The 20,015-nt window shown below is 38.7% G+C and overlaps 1 protein-coding gene across 15 annotated transcripts in view; it reads right to left on the bottom strand.

Annotated features, from left to right (window-relative positions):
• Positions 1-1,282: 1,282 nt before the first annotated feature.
• Positions 1,283-20,015, bottom strand: part of CELF2 (CUGBP Elav-like family member 2) — a 451,396-nt gene continuing 432,663 nt past the window's right edge. For 9 of the 15 annotated variants that reach the window (XM_058420361.1, XM_058420360.1, XM_058420359.1 and 6 more), the window contains 4 exons: positions 14,108-14,305; positions 11,149-11,292; positions 6,152-6,323; positions 1,283-4,844 (listed from right to left, as the gene is read on the bottom strand). In XM_058420361.1, the coding sequence (XP_058276344.1) occupies positions 6,196-6,323; positions 11,149-11,292; positions 14,108-14,305 (470 nt within the window). In that variant the 3' untranslated portion in view covers positions 1,283-4,844; positions 6,152-6,195. The remainder of the gene's footprint in view (positions 4,845-6,151; positions 6,324-11,148; positions 11,293-14,107; positions 14,306-20,015) is intronic. The other 6 variants (XM_040062988.2, XM_040062990.2, XM_040062984.2 and 3 more) reach the window with 1 other exon arrangement.

The following is a 20,015-nucleotide window of genomic DNA, read 5'->3' as shown; positions in this document are numbered from 1 at the left end:
CACATTTTCCAGACTGGATGAAATGCCACAGCAAAAAAAGAAAAAAAAAATTAAAAAAAAAAAATCTTTTCAGGTGTCTTCTGTGTGTTTGTGTGCAGAAGGTTTTGCAGTTCGAAGGCTAACAAAAGCTACCTTCAATAGGACTTTGCAGGAAACGTTTCCTGCTCCAAGAGATTATCCAAGTGATAAGACATGACTAGGGGGAGGAAGAGAGAAAAAAAAATCAAAAGAAAAAAAATCAAAGAAACCAGAACACGTCTAAAATGTACAAATCCTCTTTTGCCCCCCAATCAGCTATTCACTTAGGTGGAATCGACTGTATCTTTTGTACACAACCAACAAATAGAGAAAAAAAAAAAAAAAAAACAGGCACGTGAAACAGTGAGGTGTGCAGATGTATTACCAACACAGAATGACCACCAACAATACAACACACAAAGTAGAGAGACAAGTATTAGGAAAATGGTTTAATATTGGAGACAGAAGCAAAAAACTGCATCACACAATAACATACGTTACAAAAATAAGTCTGACTGTTTCAACTACACGGTTATGTTCACAATGAGGACAGAAGAATCAGAAAAAACTCTGATCTAAACAGCAAAAAAGCAAACCCCTAACGTTTTAACTAATACATTTATCCACGCAAAGTGACCGAGTACTCCTAATTCTAATTACCTTATTGTGTAACTGCACAATACAGAATAAAAAGTGAAACTTACCGCTTTTGTTAAGACAAAATTCTAAACACTAGATATAAGCAAAGGGAAAAAAAGAAATCAAGCCAAAGTTTTGAATTCTTGAAACAAAACCAACTCTCTTTCTACCGTCCAGAAATCAAACTTGAAAATCAGTCATGATCGAGGGGGCCCACAAGAGTAAGCCACAAAAATTTCCATTTGTTTTTTAATCTCCAGTATAAAAAGTTCCACTGGTACAAAATGCATAAGTACAATCAAGTTGTAGAAATATGAAAGCCTGCCTTTTTTTTTTTTTTCCTTTTTTTTTTTTTTTTTTCTTTTTTTTGTTATTTTCTTTTTTTGGCTCAAATTCCATCAAACAACAAAATCCAAATGCATCAATAAAACAGAAACAATACTCAAATGGTCTTACAGTTTCCACTAGATTGCATTAACTTTGGCTTTTCTCAGACAATACTTAAAAACTAGTTTGTAATTCTAAACAAAATGATAGTATTATTAATCTACAAACAACAATTCCCACAGCACGAAAAAAACACAAATACATAGGTTTGTTTGTTTTTTTTTTTTTTTGTTTTTTCTTTTTGTATGACATTATCCAAAAAGGTAATGAAACTACAGGATATTTTTTCTTTTTGTTAATTAGCACTTAAGATAATAAAAACAGAAACAGTAAAATGATTCCAGAGTAGCACAAGCCAAGGAACTGTAACCCCTATGGTGAAAGAAAGATGAACTTGTTACTCCTTTGAGGACTGCCATTTCATTGCAATTAGCTAATTTGTTTGATAAAGCAACTAGTCTAGTCATTTGATTAGAATTTTGTAAAGCAATTTCCCTTGTTTTACTTCCTCTCTTATTAGGCCCTTGCACCCTTGCAGCTTTTTCCTTTCATTATTTTGAAAGAGAACTGGTAGATAATTTGCCTCCCAGGAGGTGTATGTTTGGGTTTTTGGTTTTGTATTTGAATTTTATTTTTTATTTTTTAAATTGTCTTTTTCTTTTTTTTTTTTTTTTCTTTTTTTTTTTTTTTTCCCCAGAGATGGACACTTTTCTAAGCAATGACTCATCTCAGTTGCCTGGAAGTACAGAAACATGCCTTATCTCCCAATGCTAAGCCAATGTCCCATGGAGTAGTTCAGGGCAACCTGGTGCCGAGTTACACTGCCCAAGGACCTGAGGCATCACCGCTCCAACTGGACTGGAAAACCCACAGGACACACCAGGGCATCTACAAAAGCTTTGGAAATTTAGACGGTGGGTACAATGAGAAAAATTAGTGAAACAGTCTCTAAACAATCCAAATGATGATCTCATATTATATATATATATATGTACATATATATAATATAACGTACGTGAGATGATACTTTGAATACGCACAATTGCTGCAAGTAGTACAAAATAGCCCTCAAAGGGTGTAGGAAGGCCCCAGCAGTAGTAAAAACGTGAGAAAAGTATAGATCATTTATTTATAAGTGCATGTGCTATAAGAAGGAAACTTTTTTTGCATCACTAGAGGCTAGTCCTTTCCATCCCAGGGCTCTACATAAAGAAGCATTTAAGTTGGGGATGAGAGACAAGAGTGCACCAGCTGATGTTGCTCATATAGGGCTTCATTTTTAATTTTAGGTGGCTTCAAATATAACCAGATAGAACTAGGAGGTGGAAGAAGGTATGGCACTTTATGACCTATAGCAGGTACTGCTGCTTACACACATTGGATTGGCAATGAATTCACTAAACCAGTGGCAAAGAACTGAATTTGGTTGTTGGTCACTGTTTGTGTGGTAGAAATGCAACCCAATCAGACTTACAAGGCAGTGAAAAGGGCTACCAGCATCTCTTTTCTGGTTCCTTACAAAGAGCTTCCTCCAGCAAACACTCACATCAGTCACACAGATATTCCCATGGATCACAGGTGTGAGTAAAATTACTCCTCTCTGTATGAGTGTCTGCAGGAGTAAGCCAATATATTGCCGTGACAAATAATGGCAAATAACACCAAACATTACAGTGTATGTAAACTTTATCCATAAAAAGTAGTTTAACTGCAGTGCACACTGAATTTTCACCCAGGAAGATCTAGTGCATCTGATTTAAGCAAAAGTTCATTTATTTAAATTACAAAAATATTATTATTCTTTTTTTTTCTCCTCAAGGTTTTCAAATGGTGGATTGACCGCTCCTGGCTGGGAGTGGCTCACACAATAGATAATTAAAGAATTGTTTTCTTTTTCTTTTATTTTATTAATACTGAATAGCATATTCCAGCAGCATATTAAAAGCTCTTTAAGAAAAGACATAATCCCCAAAATCTAAAAAGGAAAACCACAAGTTAATTACGGTTTTAAATAATTTTAGTTATAGATACAGAAGAAATTTAGACAGCAGTAAAATATTTTTGTCCTTCAGATCTGCCCTGTGCATTGTTCTGATTTCAACCATGTATTAAATAAACCACAAAAAACTAAGTATATATATATTTATAGATATAGATATATATATAAAAATAAACAGCAAAATGGTGAATGTATAAAAGGTATTAACACTCAAGACAGCTCTGGGTGGAAAGGGTTAAAAGTTCAAAACTTTCTCACCTTAGAGGTTTCCATACAATATGAAGAAAATACATAGTGAGGTTTGCTTTCACAGCATTGATGTGTGCAGAGTGGTTAAAAAAGTGAAACATGGGCACTTATACAATGTTTTACAAAAAACATCAAAGAGAAATAACAAACAATAACAATTTCAGGCAACAAGACCACAGGATAGCAAGTTAACAAACTTTTTAACCTCTTTTTTTCTTTAAATATTAGGGATTTATACAAAACACATAATAAAATACCCATGTTATCAAATTACTTCGCACAAGAAACACACTGAAGCTCTAGGAAGAAAGTACCTTTGGAATTTGGCACTATAGTTTCACTGATTTTTTTTTCTTTAAAAGAAAAACTGATCACATTTTGCTGAACACAAACACACCTAAATTGTTCACAATAAAAAAATGACATCAATGCGTCACAAGCCAACACAAACTTATTCTGGAATATTTTTTTATTTTCACATGAAATTTTTTTTTTAAGCAAACAACTTTTTTTTTGTGTTTTTTTTTTGAATCTTCTTTTTGTTCTCGTTGTTCAAGTAAACCAATTTTTAAACTTGTCTTTTTATAAACATAGAACACTTAAGACCATAAGACTCATGATGAAACCACAACTTAATTCACAGAAGCACCAACGTAACACATTTTACAGTAACCTTTCTTCTGTACATTGAAACAGTATAAAATATAGGTAATTTCATGTGCATTAAACCATGGATTGTCTAACTGTGAGTCAGTTCAGCAAAAGGTGACACAAGTAGGTAGCATTTGCCCTAAAACAGGGTAAATATTTCTTATACTAATCTACAAAAAGTGGTTCTATATATATACTTTAATGAGAAAGTGAGCCACCTAAAATGGCCTTATCAAAAAACTTTACACTGCCTGAAAAATGTAAAAACTATTACAGACCTCTAGAGACTTAAAATCAGACAGTTTTATTTCTCAAACTGTTTTGGAAGTAGTCTGTTAGAAACCAACATTCTGTGCCTCTGGACACATATTGCTATTGTCACCAGTGACCAGGCAGAATGCCAATCCCTGTATAATACTTTCAAGTCTGTTTTTTTTTTTATTTTTTTTTTTTACGAAATGAAAAAAACAAAACCAAAAATCAACCAAGAGAAAAACTCAAAACAAAACAAACAAAAAAACCCCCAAACAAAATGAAACAAAAACTCCAAGGAAAGAAGAAAACCAAAAAACAAAACAAAACAAAACAAAACAAAACAAAGGAAAGAAAGAAAAAACATTTTGCCACAGGTTGTTTTTTAAATCCTATCATTAATTTATCTAATAATAAATTTCAGTCTTGCATGAATGCAGCAATGTTTTTTCACATTGACTTCCCAGAATTCATAGCTAGATGAGGTCACATGCAAATTTCAAAGGTCAAACTAGGTCAGTAGGAGAACCAAATATGATGTGAGGTCAGAAAGACATCAGAAACAATGACGGGACGATGAAACTTTTTTTTTTTTGAGACGCCACAGGGACATGCTAGGCAAACGATGGGCTAACGGGCATGGAGATGTCTAGGGAAAAAACAAGGAAGAGGAAAAAAGTTACACAGAATCTATGCAGCACAAACAAAATCACTTTTATGGGTGCAGGAGAAAACTAATGCAAATCTTTTATCAGTAGAGCCTATGAGCTGTGGTTCACATAATTTGCATTAACTTACAATACTTGTCAACAAGAACACAGTGGAACCCCAAAAGAATCCATCTGAAAGGAGTCAGAGAGAATGGATTCCTCTTTGGGGAGAAAAGAGAGGAAAGAACCAGTTTCTACAAATGCAACAGAAAGGTACAGGGAGAGGGGGGGGAGAAGGGTCAGACAACTGAACTTTAAACTAGGTAATGGAAACTACAAACAAATTACCAGACAAATACAAACAAGAGGATAAAAGCATGAACTGCAAAGGGTGGAGGGTTCAACAGTGAAAAAGCGCCCATTCTTGGCACAATTACTCTAGAGACTACTTCAAAGGATCTAGCTAGCATAGAGAGCTGCTCTTTAGGTATCCAATAAGTTAACAATAGGCAATAAATAAATTCCATTATTTCTGAGGCAGTAAAAATTTTGTATAAAAATAGAAATGCTTTTTACAAATAAAATTTACAGGCCTGTGGCTTTCTTTTTTTTATTATTATTAAATTTATCTCTCAAGAAACATCAAGTATTGTCACTCATTTTATTTTATTTTTTTTTTTATTTTAAACCCTGTAGCTTTAGAAACAGATCTCTAAATCTTTTTTTTTACATTAATCCTTTCCAAAAAAACAAGAACTTAAAAAAAAAGAAATATAAAGACGACCAGTGTAAAATCAGACTAATATATAACAATACGTTGATTTGAACAGAAAAAAAATCAGATCTTCTCAAAAAACAAGTTGATGTAGTGGAAAGACTTGTTTCAATTTTTGTTGCAAAATAAGTGCTTCAACTGGCATGAGGCCATTTTGTTTAACCTATAAACTGCTGGTGCCACCCTGGTAAAATACGATCCATCCATAGAAAACAACTTTTATTGTGTGCTAATGGCACCAGGGTTCACAGAGTTAAATTGCACATTTTTTTTTTTTGTGTCTGTGTGTGTGTGCTGTTTGGAATTTCAAGACGTTTATTTTTGTTTCAAAAAGGAGATAAATTATGCTGCAAAACAAAATACAGTAACACAACTCAGTAATTACTTGGCAAGGAAATGGGAGCCAAGTGTAGTAAGGACAAGTGGGGAGATGGAAGTGGTAACTGTAAAAATAACTGTCTCTTGGTGAAGGTTGGCTCTATGTTCTTTCTTAACCCCCCTGCAGAGGACAGGTTTGCTCATGGGACTTACCCTAAGAAAGCTAAAATAAGAGCAGTAAGCATCTGGGGTTAAGATCAGTAAGGTTTGCTGTCATTTTTGGAGCGTTTCAGCTGAACCTTCAAGCGTTTCATGCCAATCTGAAAGCCGTTCATAGCCTGGATAGCAGCTTGTGCAGAGACCGGATTGTCATAGCTAACAAAACCTGTGAGACACAGAACACAGGCGGGAGAGAGAGTCAACTCTAGGTTAGAACAAATGTCAGAAGGCATTTTGTTAGAATTTTATGATTGCTATTTATTTGACACATTTACCTCACTTTCAGTTAGTTTTTTGATCGCATTTCATATCCCATTTCCTCTCCTGTTTCCTTTTGCCTTCCTTTTACCTTCTTAATATTTCTTTACTATCTGGGATGCAGTTGGCCAATTTTGGTGCAATGCAGTTTCCATTCTGTTATTTACCTACCTACCTTAGAGACTGAAGATATTACTGTAACACTTTTCAGTGTAGTATCTACATACTTCCCAGTCTATTAGGAAGTGCTATTGAGGCTAGTCTGCAAAAGGGAAGTTGGAACAGCAAGCCTGGTTACAGACTCAACCCCCAAACTCCCTAAACCTAGTTTAGTTTTAATTCACACCTGGGTGTGAGTTCATATGTGCTATAGAACACTCATCTCTTTGGGCTTGGCCTAGGACAGCTGCAATATTAATATTTTGTAATTTTACAGCTCCTTCCAGTTCAAGATCTCAGGGTACTTTAATGTTAGTTAATACAGTCTCTTGGTCCCCAAAGGGGTATGCAAACATCAAAATTAAGCAGTATCATAAAGACAATGGTAGGGTTTGATGAGGACTCCAAGATCTGCTCCTCGCGTGTGAGCACTAACTAGGAGGATAATGCTTGCTTGGGTAATTCAGAATGGCTGGCCTGGCTCAGATTTCTTTTCCCTGGGAGACTGAAAATGTTCTGTTCATAATATATTCAAATCTCCCTGATTCTGGAAGCTCAAAGTTCATTTTCATATCTGGGCCTCCCACTTGTAATTGCAAAGCTCGCCTAACTGCTGCTCTGCCTCCACTTGGGCTAATTATTACTGTACTCAGCCTGCTGTTATGCATCTGCTTTGAAATGCTCCCTCTTCTTTCCCTTTGAATTTGCCTTAAAATATATCCCTTCACTCTCCTAAAGCATGGATGCCACACACTTTGTCTTCAGTCCTAATACACAGGCTTCTTAGTGCCTCTCTTTCACCAACCAGCTTTATTTGTTTGGGCTTAGCGTCTGTGTACTTCTTGGATTCATAACCTCTTTTCACCATTACTTTAACCTATCTTTTTATAGCTTTTGCACTGCTGCCCTCTTCCAGTTGCAGAGTCAGAGTGTTATTACACTTTCCCCACTGCACAAAGTCCTCCCCCCTTATCAAAGTATCCTTGTCCAGCTGTTCTCCATAGATCATCCCTGTGGCTTCACCTTAAGTCAACTTCACCAAAATATTTAAGTTAAGGTACTCTTCTCTGACAGCTCAGGCTAACTTCTGTTCCTTCCACTCAAAACCACCTCTCATTCAAATCTCTGCAGACCTTCTCCTGGCCAAAGCCAATATGCTCTATCCATATTGTCCTGTGTTTGATTATTTGTTACCACCTTATGGGATAATAAATATTCCTCCATACCTTCCTTTGGTTTTAGTAACTCTTGCCACTTCTTCACTTTCTCCCTGAGATCATTTCCTCTTAAATTTATTGCCAGTTCCTAAGGAGCTTCATCACTCTCTTCCTTTCTTCCTTTCCCCTATTTGATTCTAGGAGATCATGTCTGTTCACATGACTCCAATCATTATCTTAGCTCTATGTCCTGTGTCTCCTTCCATCAGCTCTAGGATTAGCCTCAGGAATAGAAAACGGAACCAGCAAGAGTTGGGAGGCACTGTCCAGGCAGATGCTTCACAACTGAGGCATAGCTACTCCTACCTACCTTGACAATTCAGCATTTCCCTCTACAGCTTTCCTGACCTTCAGTTTATTCTCTTAAGTGCACATTGATATGAACTTATCATCACTGCAGTTCCTTTCCTTCGTACCTAGTTTAATCCACCTGGAAAGTAAGCAAGTGATCTAAACTAGTCACTTGGCATCTTGTGGATTGTGAATGGAGAGAAGGAAGCATACAGTGGCATCAGCCCCTATCATTCAGTTGTTATTCTGATTCACAATTTCTCTCTTTACACAGAATGCAATACTTGCATTAGCTTGTTACGCTCTCATCTTCTTCCTTATTGAGAACCTTCATTTATAAAGCTTACTGAGGAATCTGGAATTCCTTCCCTTTATTTGTATTTTTCTGATTGTTCCCATTCATCATTTTTTGTCTGAATTTTAAACCACAGGCGACATGAAGTTGGAATGATGTTTCTTATTAATTCTCAAAAACCCTGTCATGACAACTGCGATTTTTTTTTTGTTTTAGATCTTTGGGTATCTCTATAATCAGGATAAATAATTTTCATCATTCAAGTAAAAATTTTGCTGTAAGGCCGACTGCATTTCGGCACTGATGTAACTGGGTCCCCCCTATTCTGCTTTAGTTACATATTTATTTTTTTCTTATTCTAAGGTTTGTAAAAGGCAAGAGATAAGCTTGAAGAGTGAAACCCTTTGTCTGCTGAATCAACTAAAGCCCATGAAGCCTGTGAGAACTCATGGAAGAACACTTCCAGGTGTAAACACCCTGCCCTGTCATCCTCATCACTATTTAATCCTTTGAGCATTAATTTTTGGTTTGGACAAGAAAATAAAATATGCCTAAGTCATTTTTCTGCAAAGAAAAGGAATTTTTCATTTTGCAAAGCAGTTTTACATAAAGATTCATCACTGTCTATCACTCACTCAAAATGAACCTTCCCTTCCCACTTCTGCCAGTGGACAGACTTGGACAATTTTTACACCTTTTGGATGTTTACCCTGTTCTTATCTGTAATTTGACTTCCACCTCCTTTGGGCAGGAGATTTGAAACTCTAGAGTAGGAAGCCCTGTGCAAAATATTACTATTAATTACTATTACTGTTACTATTACTATTACTATGGGCAAAAAGACCAAAACACAGCAACAAATAAAAAACCCAAACTGTACCAAGTGCCATGACCATTAATGATTCAGCAGCGAAATGGGTTCTTCAGTGGCATTATTGCCCTAGTTTTGGGTGGGAGGACAGAAAAAAAAATAAAGTTTTTTGAAACACAAATATAGGATCGAAACAACAAGTAGATAATTGTTGCTAATAAAGCTGAGGAGGTGCATGCAGACTATGCCACTACATTAAGCTAGCAGGACTAATTCTGGCTTTGCCTGTGATTTGCAGCATCACCAAATAGTCACACACTGAATCAGAAAACTCAGCTTCATCTGCCACTTCTACTTTTTGTTTTTAAAGCAGAGCTCCCTCCCTGGTGGCAGTGTATCTGGGAAGGAAGACTGAGCAATGGAAATATCAGTGAAAGCTGCCTAAAACCAAAATGACAGAGGATTCCTCCATCCATTGGGTGTTGACACACCCATTTTCCCTTAAAGAAGATAACTTTGGTGCATCACTTTAAGTTAGGCAATTGTGTCCCACAAACCCAGAAAAATGTGTAAGAAGGTAATCAAAGAGTAAAAGAAAACGCACAAAAAGCAACTGTGGGAAACGATCTGATGAATTGAGCCACCTGCCCAAACTAATTTACATTCTTTCAGCAGTCACCACAATTGCTGCATTTCGATTAACATAGCTTGATTTGACATTTCATCAAGATTCCTGGAGACCTCAACAACGATTTTATAACCCCAACATACTAACAAAACTGGCTCTAGATCAATGGGGAGTCCATTTCAATTCCACTTTTCAAATCTGCAAGAGCCTTAGGGACTGCTTTTAACCCACTGCAGACACAGGCTGGACTATACTGGTCTAGATATGAATAATTTTTTGTAAATCCAGAAGAGGTGAATGCTTCAAAAATGAACTGAGAGACTGTGGGAAAATGCAAAAAAGAATGTCACACTCTTTCTATGAACAGAGTCAACTTTCTAAGTGTACTATCCAATCCTCTCTTGTCATATATAGTTGCATTCCTTTACTCTGGTTGCCACTTTTAAGGAAATTCCAATATTCTATGTCAACCCTTATAAAACCCATGTTTAAGAGATTCCTTCCTCCTCCCAAATCCTCCCTGTGTCTTGTATAAGACCATAATTATTAGACCCCTGGGACCAAAAGTTTACCACTCACATTCTCTGCTCCACTCCATCAAAGCACTGAACTGGTGCATCTCTGCTGTTCCAAAAAGACATCAGCCCTCTTAATCAACCCTAAAACTATTTTTATACCAACACATCATCTCCTCCTCTGCTGTGATCGAATCTTCTGACAGCTCAAAGTGTTCTCTGGGAAACTTGACACTGATTTGTGAGGCTCTCTTCATCCCTGCCCTAAGGTAAGGGAAGTGCCACCTTAAATAACACACTGGAAGCCACCCACAACAGCTGGAGCTGCATATCTAGACATCAACTGTCTGCAAAATATTCTGAACTGCATGTACACACCATTCAGTCACTAATTGCAAAGTCTTGTACTTAATTCAGAAGAAAGAAATTCCTGTAATGTAGAAGTAATGGGTTAAACATAGAGCTTTTTTTAAGTGGCTCAGCTATACAATAGAGAATAATTAGGTATCCATAAAAAGGCAATTTAATAGTATGCTAAATGACATTCCCCACATAGGGTGTAATTAGTTTCATGTACTTGACACATTCATGCAAGATGTCAGACTGGAAGATTATTATTGTTTTTTTTCATATCCAATTTTTAGTTAGAAGTAGTTTGTCTGTGCATCTTCCTACTCATTTGAGGATTAACGGTCCATTATTTTTGGAATGATTTTCCAGTATGACATTTCTCACATTGCTGTTAATTTTCTTTCTTGGCCCCTTTTCAGTATAGTGCATGTGGCTTTTACTATTTGATTTATTAAATTTGACATACCAAAGCATTTGCTCAAATTGGTCTGTTTGTCAATGAAGACTTTAGCAGAGATAACATTTCCAAAAGGCATGAACATCTGCAGAATGTCCTGGTCTCCAAACTCCTGGGGGAGGTGGTAAATAAAGAGGTTTGCCCCTTCCGGACCTTTAGGAAAATAAAATAAATAAAAAAAAAGAAGTATGAAAACAGCTATTACAAGTGCTACATTTAATCTGTTTTTCCATAATACTTACTGAGGCTGATGGTCAGAAAGCATTTCACTTTCCAAACTCTGAAGGAACAAAAGCAAGTGGATCATCAAAGAAGCACAGCTGAAATGCAGCTCTTTAGAGCACCTCATCTTGAAAAGTGTTTACTTTGAAAAGTGTTTGTTTCATAACTCTGCTACAGAAGCAGTTAAATTCATCCTCTTTCTTCAATTTACATAAGTGTCTTTCAGTATAATTAAGGTTAGGAAAACAAGTACAGAATGTATTGTCTCTCAAAATATCCCAAGAATTGCACAAGGAGCCCTCTGCTGCTTCCAACACCTGCATGGGTTTGTCAGTTTAATTCCAGTTGCAGGAACTTATGGAAATGGAAGGAGGTGAGCTCAGATTTGAATACCACAGATTTAAACTCAAAAGCCAAGAAAATGGTGCAGATAGGAATAAAAATAATAAGAAGCACACCTTGTGACTTAGAAGTCATTGAAGTCAGTGAGAAAAAGACATTCAGAATTAAATTTGTTCTGACTCATTTCAAAATGAGATTTTTAAAAAAAATATAAATAGAAAGCTCTGTCTCTTGGAAGAAGCTTTGTAAAAGCAAGTCTTTTAAAGAAGTTCAAAATTACGTAGTTGGGTTGCAATTAAATGGCTTTAGACTTACTTCAGTTTGCAGAGAAAGGTGTAAACGCAAAGGTGATTTCAGTATTTTTTTTTTACAGACAAGATTTGAGATACAGATTATTAAAGGTATAGGTTGAAACATTCATCCTAGTACTGATGGGTTATTTTTTTCCCCTTAGCTCAACAGCAACACACTGGAAACGAACAATGGATGCCAGGAAGAGTGTGATATATGATGGAGCCAGATGTGGCCTCCCATGCAGGCTCCAGCAACGTAAGTGGTACACAAAGGGAACGAGCATTTCTGCTAGAAACACACCTAGAACAGCCTGATTCCCTTGCTGAATGGAACCTAAATGTGCCTCAGATGTGATGTCCTTGGTTTTCTTGAGAGGAAGAGGAAAAGTGCTCATCAGATTTACAGAGCTCCTTCTGCCACAGAACCACGGAACCTCACCCCTCCCTCACAGAATCAGGCTGGCTGCTCTCTCTCAGCCCAAAGGAAAAGACAGAAAAGCTTACCCAAAAAGAGGAGATAAATGACTTAATTAGAAAAAAAAAAAATTCTGGGGAGGTGGGAAAAAAAAGGTGAAAAAAAACTTGTCACTTGGAAGTTTTTTCTTCTTGCCACAAGTAAACTACCATTCCCAGCAAATAATATTCTGTAAAATAGTAGGGGAAAAATATGAAATAAAATTTAAGAGCATATGCACGAGGCAGTTCACTGTGCTTTAGTATTTAATATCTGTATAGCATTTTTCTCTGGCACACCTCAACCACTCCAGACTCTTCACAGTTCTATCAGAAATCATGGTAAGAGACAAAACATTGTTGTCAGTATTCAGTAGTGGAATTCACTCACTTGAACTTAAGCACCCACTAACAGATACAAGACATATAACAAAAATACTGTGTTTTAAAAAGGATGCTGGCAATTCATTAAAAAAAAAAAAAAAAAAAAAAAAAAAAAAAAAAAAAAAAAAAGCTAAAGTTGCTTTGAATGTTTCTGAACAGAAAAAAATTTAAAATACTTAGAAAAAATCAATCTGTCCTTCACTATGTATCTTGCAATGACACCAAATAAACAATTTTTTTCTGGCGTCAACTAGTCTATTGTCACGCAAAGGGCCTGAGGTGAAAGATAAATGCAGAAAAAATATGGAAAAAAGATTTTAAAAATTCCCTTTCATTTTAAATAATTTAAGCTTTTAGCAGCAAGTGAAGTAAAGACTTCAGAGAAAGTATACATTTTAACTCCAGTGTCCCTATACAATAACCAGCTGGGGGAATGCCAAATTTGTCTTCCTAGGAAACACATCCCATTACAGTACAAGATACTATTTCAAAAGAGAATAAAAAAGATTTCTCTTGAGGATATTATACTAGGTTTATTTCCAAAGCTTATCCTTGGCAAGAACAGTAGTGATGACATTGATAGAGTCTTAGAAAGCATGCAGTATTTTCCTGTCTTTGTAGAATTAGCTGGAAATTAGGATGGGAGAAAGTAATGAAAACAGAAACAACCCCCCTCAAAATGCCTGGGAAGTATGAAGGGGAACGGAAGAGGGGAAAAGGGTGGCCTCATTTTCCTAAACACCTTGTAATTAGCATTCATTTATTCTTAGCAATAACTTCCTGAGGTTTATTTGCTGTTGGTGTGGGGAGAGGGGGGCAATCATTCACTTAGCTGCTTCCTCACAAGACCCACAATTAAGCAAAGAACCACTCAAAGTGAAAACGGATCTTGTCATTAGCTCAAAACCTTAATCAGATTAACTCCACTATGACAGAAAATGGAAACCAGAAGACAAAATTGCATCCACAGAGGGATGATTTTTGTTAGCGGCGTCTTTTTATATGGTAGTTGGTAAATGCTTTTATATAAGGAACGGATGGGTGGCAAAGTATAACTTGAAGGACAGATGGCTGAAAAGTGAAACACATTAGAGGTTAAAGAAGGTGGCAGAGGTTAAACACATTGGTGAAACACATTAGAGGTTCAAGAAGGCGAAGAAAACTGGAGGAAGAAGAAATCACAGATTAGACTGCCCGAGGCCTTCCATGAAGGCTCCATGAGGAAACAGACCCATGGCAGCGCTTGAGCCGGGTTTTCCGGTGTGGGCACTTACCTTCCTTCTGGCTGCCCGCGGCGCTCTGCTGCTGCAGCAAGCTCTGGCTGTAGAGGGTGGGCAGCGCGGCGGCCGCGTACTGCTGGATTCCTGAGTAGGCCTGGGTGAGCGCGTCCATCGTGCCGGCAGTGCCGTTCGTCAGGCCTGTTGCGCCGAGTCCTCCGTTCAGGGCCGCCATACCTGAGAGCATTTGAGCAACTTTACAAAAAACCCAACAATAGAGAAAAGAAATTGCACTTGTTCATTAGTGCTTTCCGAAAGTCGTTGGTATTATACTGACACTGACAACGACAGCAGTGCATGCAGCTCGGCACTTCACCAAATTGGACTGAGGACAAAGAAACACAACTTTGGCATCAGGATCACTTCAGCACAAGGGTTGCACAGTCAAATGGACTCGCATGCAGCCTGCTACTGGCAAGTACTACAGCTCTGTGCTCTTGAGAGCCTCTCCACTCATCCTCGACACCTGTGCTTCTGCTGTGGGTGTCTGAAGCTGGCAGTGTGGGACCTATTTGACCTGTGTCCTTGTGAGATGGCTGCTGGGAAAAGCAGTTTGTGAGGAAACCTGCTCTCTCTGACCAAGGTTTTCAGCAACAGGCCGTGACAACGCCATATCAGAAGTGTTTTGCTTATACAGAGTAAGCAGAGAATCCTGATTAACTGCATTTTAAAACATGTCTTTTTCAACCTAAATGATTCTATTATAACCCTCTATACAATTACAGGCTTTGTCCCTTAGGCATGTGGTGGAAAGATGGACTGCAATGCTCTTTGCTTTACACCCTCCTCCTCCAGTTCCTTCGCAAGAGATGAACAGCGGCACACCCAGAGTGACTAAAAGTACTTCATCCAAAATAGACATCTTTCATGAAGAAACAAAAGCATTTATTTCTAGCAATGTTTTTCTTCACAAGGGAAGCAGAGTCACTTTTTTTTAAACTTACAGCAATTCTACATCCTGGTAAGTAACAGAGTAATTTAACTGGGATGGCTGCTAAAGAGGAAATTTCAGATGGGATTGCTAGCTGTGCTGAAAATGACATCCTTCATCCGTGCAAACAATGTGGGCTGCATAAAGAGCTGTACTACTCTGATTTGATGGTGGGACAAATTCCTGAGCTGCAGCTTCCCTTCTTTGCTTCTCTTGCTCAGCATGGCTCCTAAATGAGTTATGTTGAAAGTAATAGTGCCAGCATTGTCTTTCAGGAATTCCAGAAAAGGTGAATTTGCTGTTGGAAGTTGAAAGCATGGCAGGGTTCAGAGCCCTGCCCATCTTCCACATGCCCAACCTGTGTCAACCTGAGTACTGAGAGCCCGTCAGGACTGAGAGTCAGGGCATGTTTTCTGCACAATTAGCTATCCCAGCTCCCCAGTTTCTCAGCTCAAAACAGCTCAAAAACAACTTAAAGGGCTTAACAGGCCTGTAGAGGTTCACAAGATCAGTCACCGGAAAAATGGGCCAGGGGCACCCAGAATCACCAGCAATCATTCCTTAGACATTATGTAATGTTTTGATTGGTAAAATGGTGGGTGAAGATGTGACTGGTGGTGTCCTATTAAGACCCCAAAGGTGAGGAATAGTAAAAAGAAGGAAAGGGCTTAATTTCAGGCCAATAATAAGGGTATTGGTATGTAAATTGGGGAAAAGAGGGGAAATTAAGCAGAGGATACTTCATAGTAAATTAATAATTAAATCTGTTAGACTGAGAAACAATCTTCAAGGAAGACGGCAGAAACTTTCTCACATATAATTTAGACACAGGAAGAATACTGCAGGGAATTATCCATCATTGACAGAGGAGGATAAAGATGCTGACCCCAGTATCCTTCTGCCTCTTATGTAGATTTGAAAAGCATATTCCTATGAGTCTCCAATAATCAGGACAATTGCTCAAGTGGCACCTTTTTGGCTCCACCAGAGTCTGTGCCAATTAAGAGAATTGTACTGCATAAATTATACCTTTTGATCTTACTATAATTTGTGTGACTAAACACTTGGCAGAGATGTGATATTCTTAGCCTTTCCTTAATAAATGTCTCACTTTGAAGACTTCTTTCCCCTCCACCCCACTTCAGAGCATTGCTGTACCCTGATGGGAGGTACTGGCTGCCACTGCTTTGAGTAAAAAACCCTGTCAGAGCTCAGCAGACCTGGGTATTTCTTGTATGATGGTTCCAGTTATAAAACTGTACTGGGTTTGGGTGGTAGTGGGGGGAGTAAAGGGGTGGTTTCTCTGAGAAGCTGCGGGAAGCCTCCCCTATGTCCTGCAGAGCTGATGCCAGATGGCTCCAAGAAGGACCCACCACTGGCCAAGGCTGAGCCCATCAGTGGCAGTGGTAGCACCTCTGAGGTAACATGGTAAAGGAGAAAAATCCCTGTGCAATGGTAGCTGCAGCTAGAGAAGAGAGGAATGAAAATATGTGAGAGAAAAAAGCTCTTCAAGATTGGTGGAGGAGGGGCAGGAGCTGCCTCAGTTTCTGGAGCTGAGATTCTCCTGCAGCCCCTGGTGCAGCCCACAGCGAGGCAGCTGTGCCCTGCAGGACATGGGGGTCCATGGGGGAGTAGAGATCCTCCTGCAGCTCATGGATGAGCCCCAACCAGAGCAGGGGGATGCCCAAAGAAGGCTGTGACCCCACAGAAAGGCAGTGCTTCTGGCCAGACCGGTGGAGAGAGGATTGCACTGGAGCAGGTTTGCTGTCAATACTTGTGACCCCATGGGGGACCCACTCTGGAGCGGCCTGTTCCTGAAGGAAAATGCCACAGAATGGATCCACGCTGGAGCGATTTGTGGAGTGTTGCAGCCTGTGGAAAGGGATCCAAACTGAAGGAGCAGGTGAAGAACTCTCTCCTATGGGAGGGACCCCAAGCTGGAGCAGAGGACCATTGTGAGGAGTCCAGCCCTGAGGAAGAACGAGCTGCAGGAACAACGGGTGATGAACTGACTGGGACCCAGATTCCCTGTCCCCCTGCACCACTGGGGACAGTCGGTGGAAAATTCAGGAATAAAGTTAAGATTGGGAGGAAGGCAGGAGTGGGGAGAAGGTGTTTCTCAGATTTGGTTTAATTTCTCATGACTCTTATTGGATTGGTAATAAATTAAACTAATTTCTCCAAGTCAGGCGTGTTCTGCCTATGATGGCAGTTGGTATATGATCGCTCCCTGCTCAGCATGGGGAGTGATAGAGTGGCATTCAAAATATTATAATAACAATAACAAAACCAGTATCAGAAATGATTTTTATAATGAATTATGTACAATATATTATATACTATATACTATACACTATATCTATAATATATAATGTATTATATATTTCTACTAATAATAATTTGATCCTGAGGCTAACTGTAGTCTGCTCTGATATTTTGTACTTAGGTTTGTGTCACTGCTTGCATGAGTGTACACACAGGACTGCTAAAGTAAAGGCTCCTGATAAAGCAGCTTGTATCTCTCCTTTTATTAGAGTGTTGAAATAACTTGATAACAGAGGTAGCATTAAGATACCATGTTATCTTTTATGAGTCACTGGCCTATTAGTTAAACATGCTTTGTGTTGCGGTGGGCAGCATCCTCCCTCTCCTTTCCCCTGGAATCAATAGCACCTTCCCACCGAGAGGTTCCAGACGAGCCATCAGCCAGACATCCCAGCCCACAGCACTGCTCCTGGGAAGGGCACAGCTACAGCTGCCACAGCCCACGTGTGTCATACAGCTCCCTCCTGGGCAAAACAGAGCTGCAGAAAGCACCCAACACTTTTTCTGTTCTTACATTTTTATGAAATCTGCAAGGCCCAGCTGTTGTTACACATCTCTGCCATCTCTTTATTATCTCTACCAGTGCACCTCAGTCTCACACTGAACTCTGGTCCCTTCCTCCCTTCTGTGAAATAACCTTTTGGAGCCTCTCATCTATGGCCTTCTACTTTTCTGAGTTTCTCTACATAATACAAAAGCAACAAAGCTTGGCAAGTCCAAAGGTCTCTCAAAGTGCTTTTCAAGCACCTTCAAATCCGTCATGAATAGTTTTATCTCTGTTTTACAGATGTAAATAAGGGGGCAAAAAGGCTAAGTGACTGCCCTGGGGTCACACACAAATACTGTGCCATAGATGTCCTGCATCCTGCAAATATGGTCTCCTTTCTTAATTGCAAAGAATCGCTTCCTCCCTTTTTTGTAATTTTTCTTAATAATTCATAATTCCTTTTGCTACTTAAAATTCTTAAATTTACATGCTCAAAGCAGACAGCCTACTGTTTTGCCATTTCATGTTCTAGGTGCTTCAAGATTAACTGAGGGAAGACTGAATCCCCATGCTTAGGTACAACTGCTGCCAAAACCTTGGAGACACTTAAACTTACCATACTCCACTTTATTTAAGGATTCCAGGAATATTTTTAAAATGCTTCTCTCTACAATGACAGCACTATCAGCCTCCATAGCACAGCTTCTTTTCACAGACCCAGACCCAGGAATGAGAAAACAGATAAAAGTCTTCTAGTGAGCTCAGTGTGAAAGACAGTCTCAATGTGATTCTCAGGGTAGGACATGGCTTAGGCAGAAGAGCATCTCTTCAAACCTCTATATAAATCAATGCCCAAGCCCAGTGCCACTTTCTGCTTATTTTTTGGGTTAAGCTCTGCTTGACTTGTACTTTGGATTTTCTACTTCTCTCAACTAGAAGCGTGCCACTTAATTTCCGATTTGCTGCGCAGTTAGTTCAGGAATGTCCATGGCCAGTGAACATTTTTCACAGGCCTGCTTATGACAGTGGTATAAGCCATGCCAGTGTGGAACATCAGTCTCCCAGGTGGGTTTGAGTGTGGTCATCAGGAAAAGCCCCAAATTGTCATTAAAATACACAGGGGAGGTTATTGTAATTTGAGCAACGCTTCACTATCATCAGCATCATGAATACCAGAAAGTGATAATCGAATTCCTTTTTGAGGGAAACTGCCCTAATGCTGAGCTGTGTCATGGGGAAGCAGTTTCCCCTCTTTAGCTCTCTCTCATGTATGCATATACACAGACAGACATACCCACATATATTTTGTAAGCACTATTACACATATCCATAAAAACATCCATGAAGAAGATTTGGGACTGCAGTCACTGTCACTACAAGTCCATGGAAGCAATGGTGACTTAAACTGAAATTTGGTACCAGCTTGTGAATACATTATTAATACTTCAAATGACAAATGCAAATAAGTTTGCACACACATCACCTCAAAGTACTTGCTGAGAAAATGTAAACTCTTTGCTTGCAGCCTAGCAAGGAGTGCTAAAAGGAGTGCAAGAGAAGGGCTCCCACACAATGAGCTCACAGATTCACTCCTGCTTGGTTTTGATGAAGGGGGTACATTATGTTGGAATGCTCCACTGTGCGTGGGTTCTTAGTACTTGCAGAGGGGAAGGAGTGGGATGTCATATTTTGCTCTTGATATTGTGATTTTTTTATACACCAAGTGAAGCACAATGACTATTAATCAGAAAGGACATTTAATACTTTCTTACTCATGACAGAGTAAATCTCTTACTACAAGAGCTCACTAGAGGAGAGGAGGTAAGTCAGCTTTCTGTGCATGCCATTTCCAGTGGCTTGCTTTGACACTAATGGAGTAAGAAGAAAGGAAACTAACATCTGCAATTTTGGGCTCTAATACCCATTTTTCTTAAGTTGTCCTTGAGTGGTATTTACAAAGAAAATACAAAGAAAATATTTACAAAGTTCTGTGTGAAATGCACATGTCCTTGCCAGAAGCAAGTCCTGTTTTACACGAGACCCCATGCAACCATTCAACATCACTACATGGACATCCATAAGCCCCCTTCCTTCCCAGTTCCCAACAATGCCAACCAGAGATCACAGAACAAAAAGATTGGGTGAGCAGCCAAGTAACAGTG

The sequence above is a fragment of the Hirundo rustica genome, chromosome 4, assembly GCF_015227805.2.
Source record: "Hirundo rustica isolate bHirRus1 chromosome 4, bHirRus1.pri.v3, whole genome shotgun sequence".
Lineage (NCBI taxonomy): Eukaryota > Metazoa > Chordata > Aves > Passeriformes > Hirundinidae > Hirundo > Hirundo rustica.
This window is presented reverse-complemented; position numbering and strand designations above follow the sequence as displayed.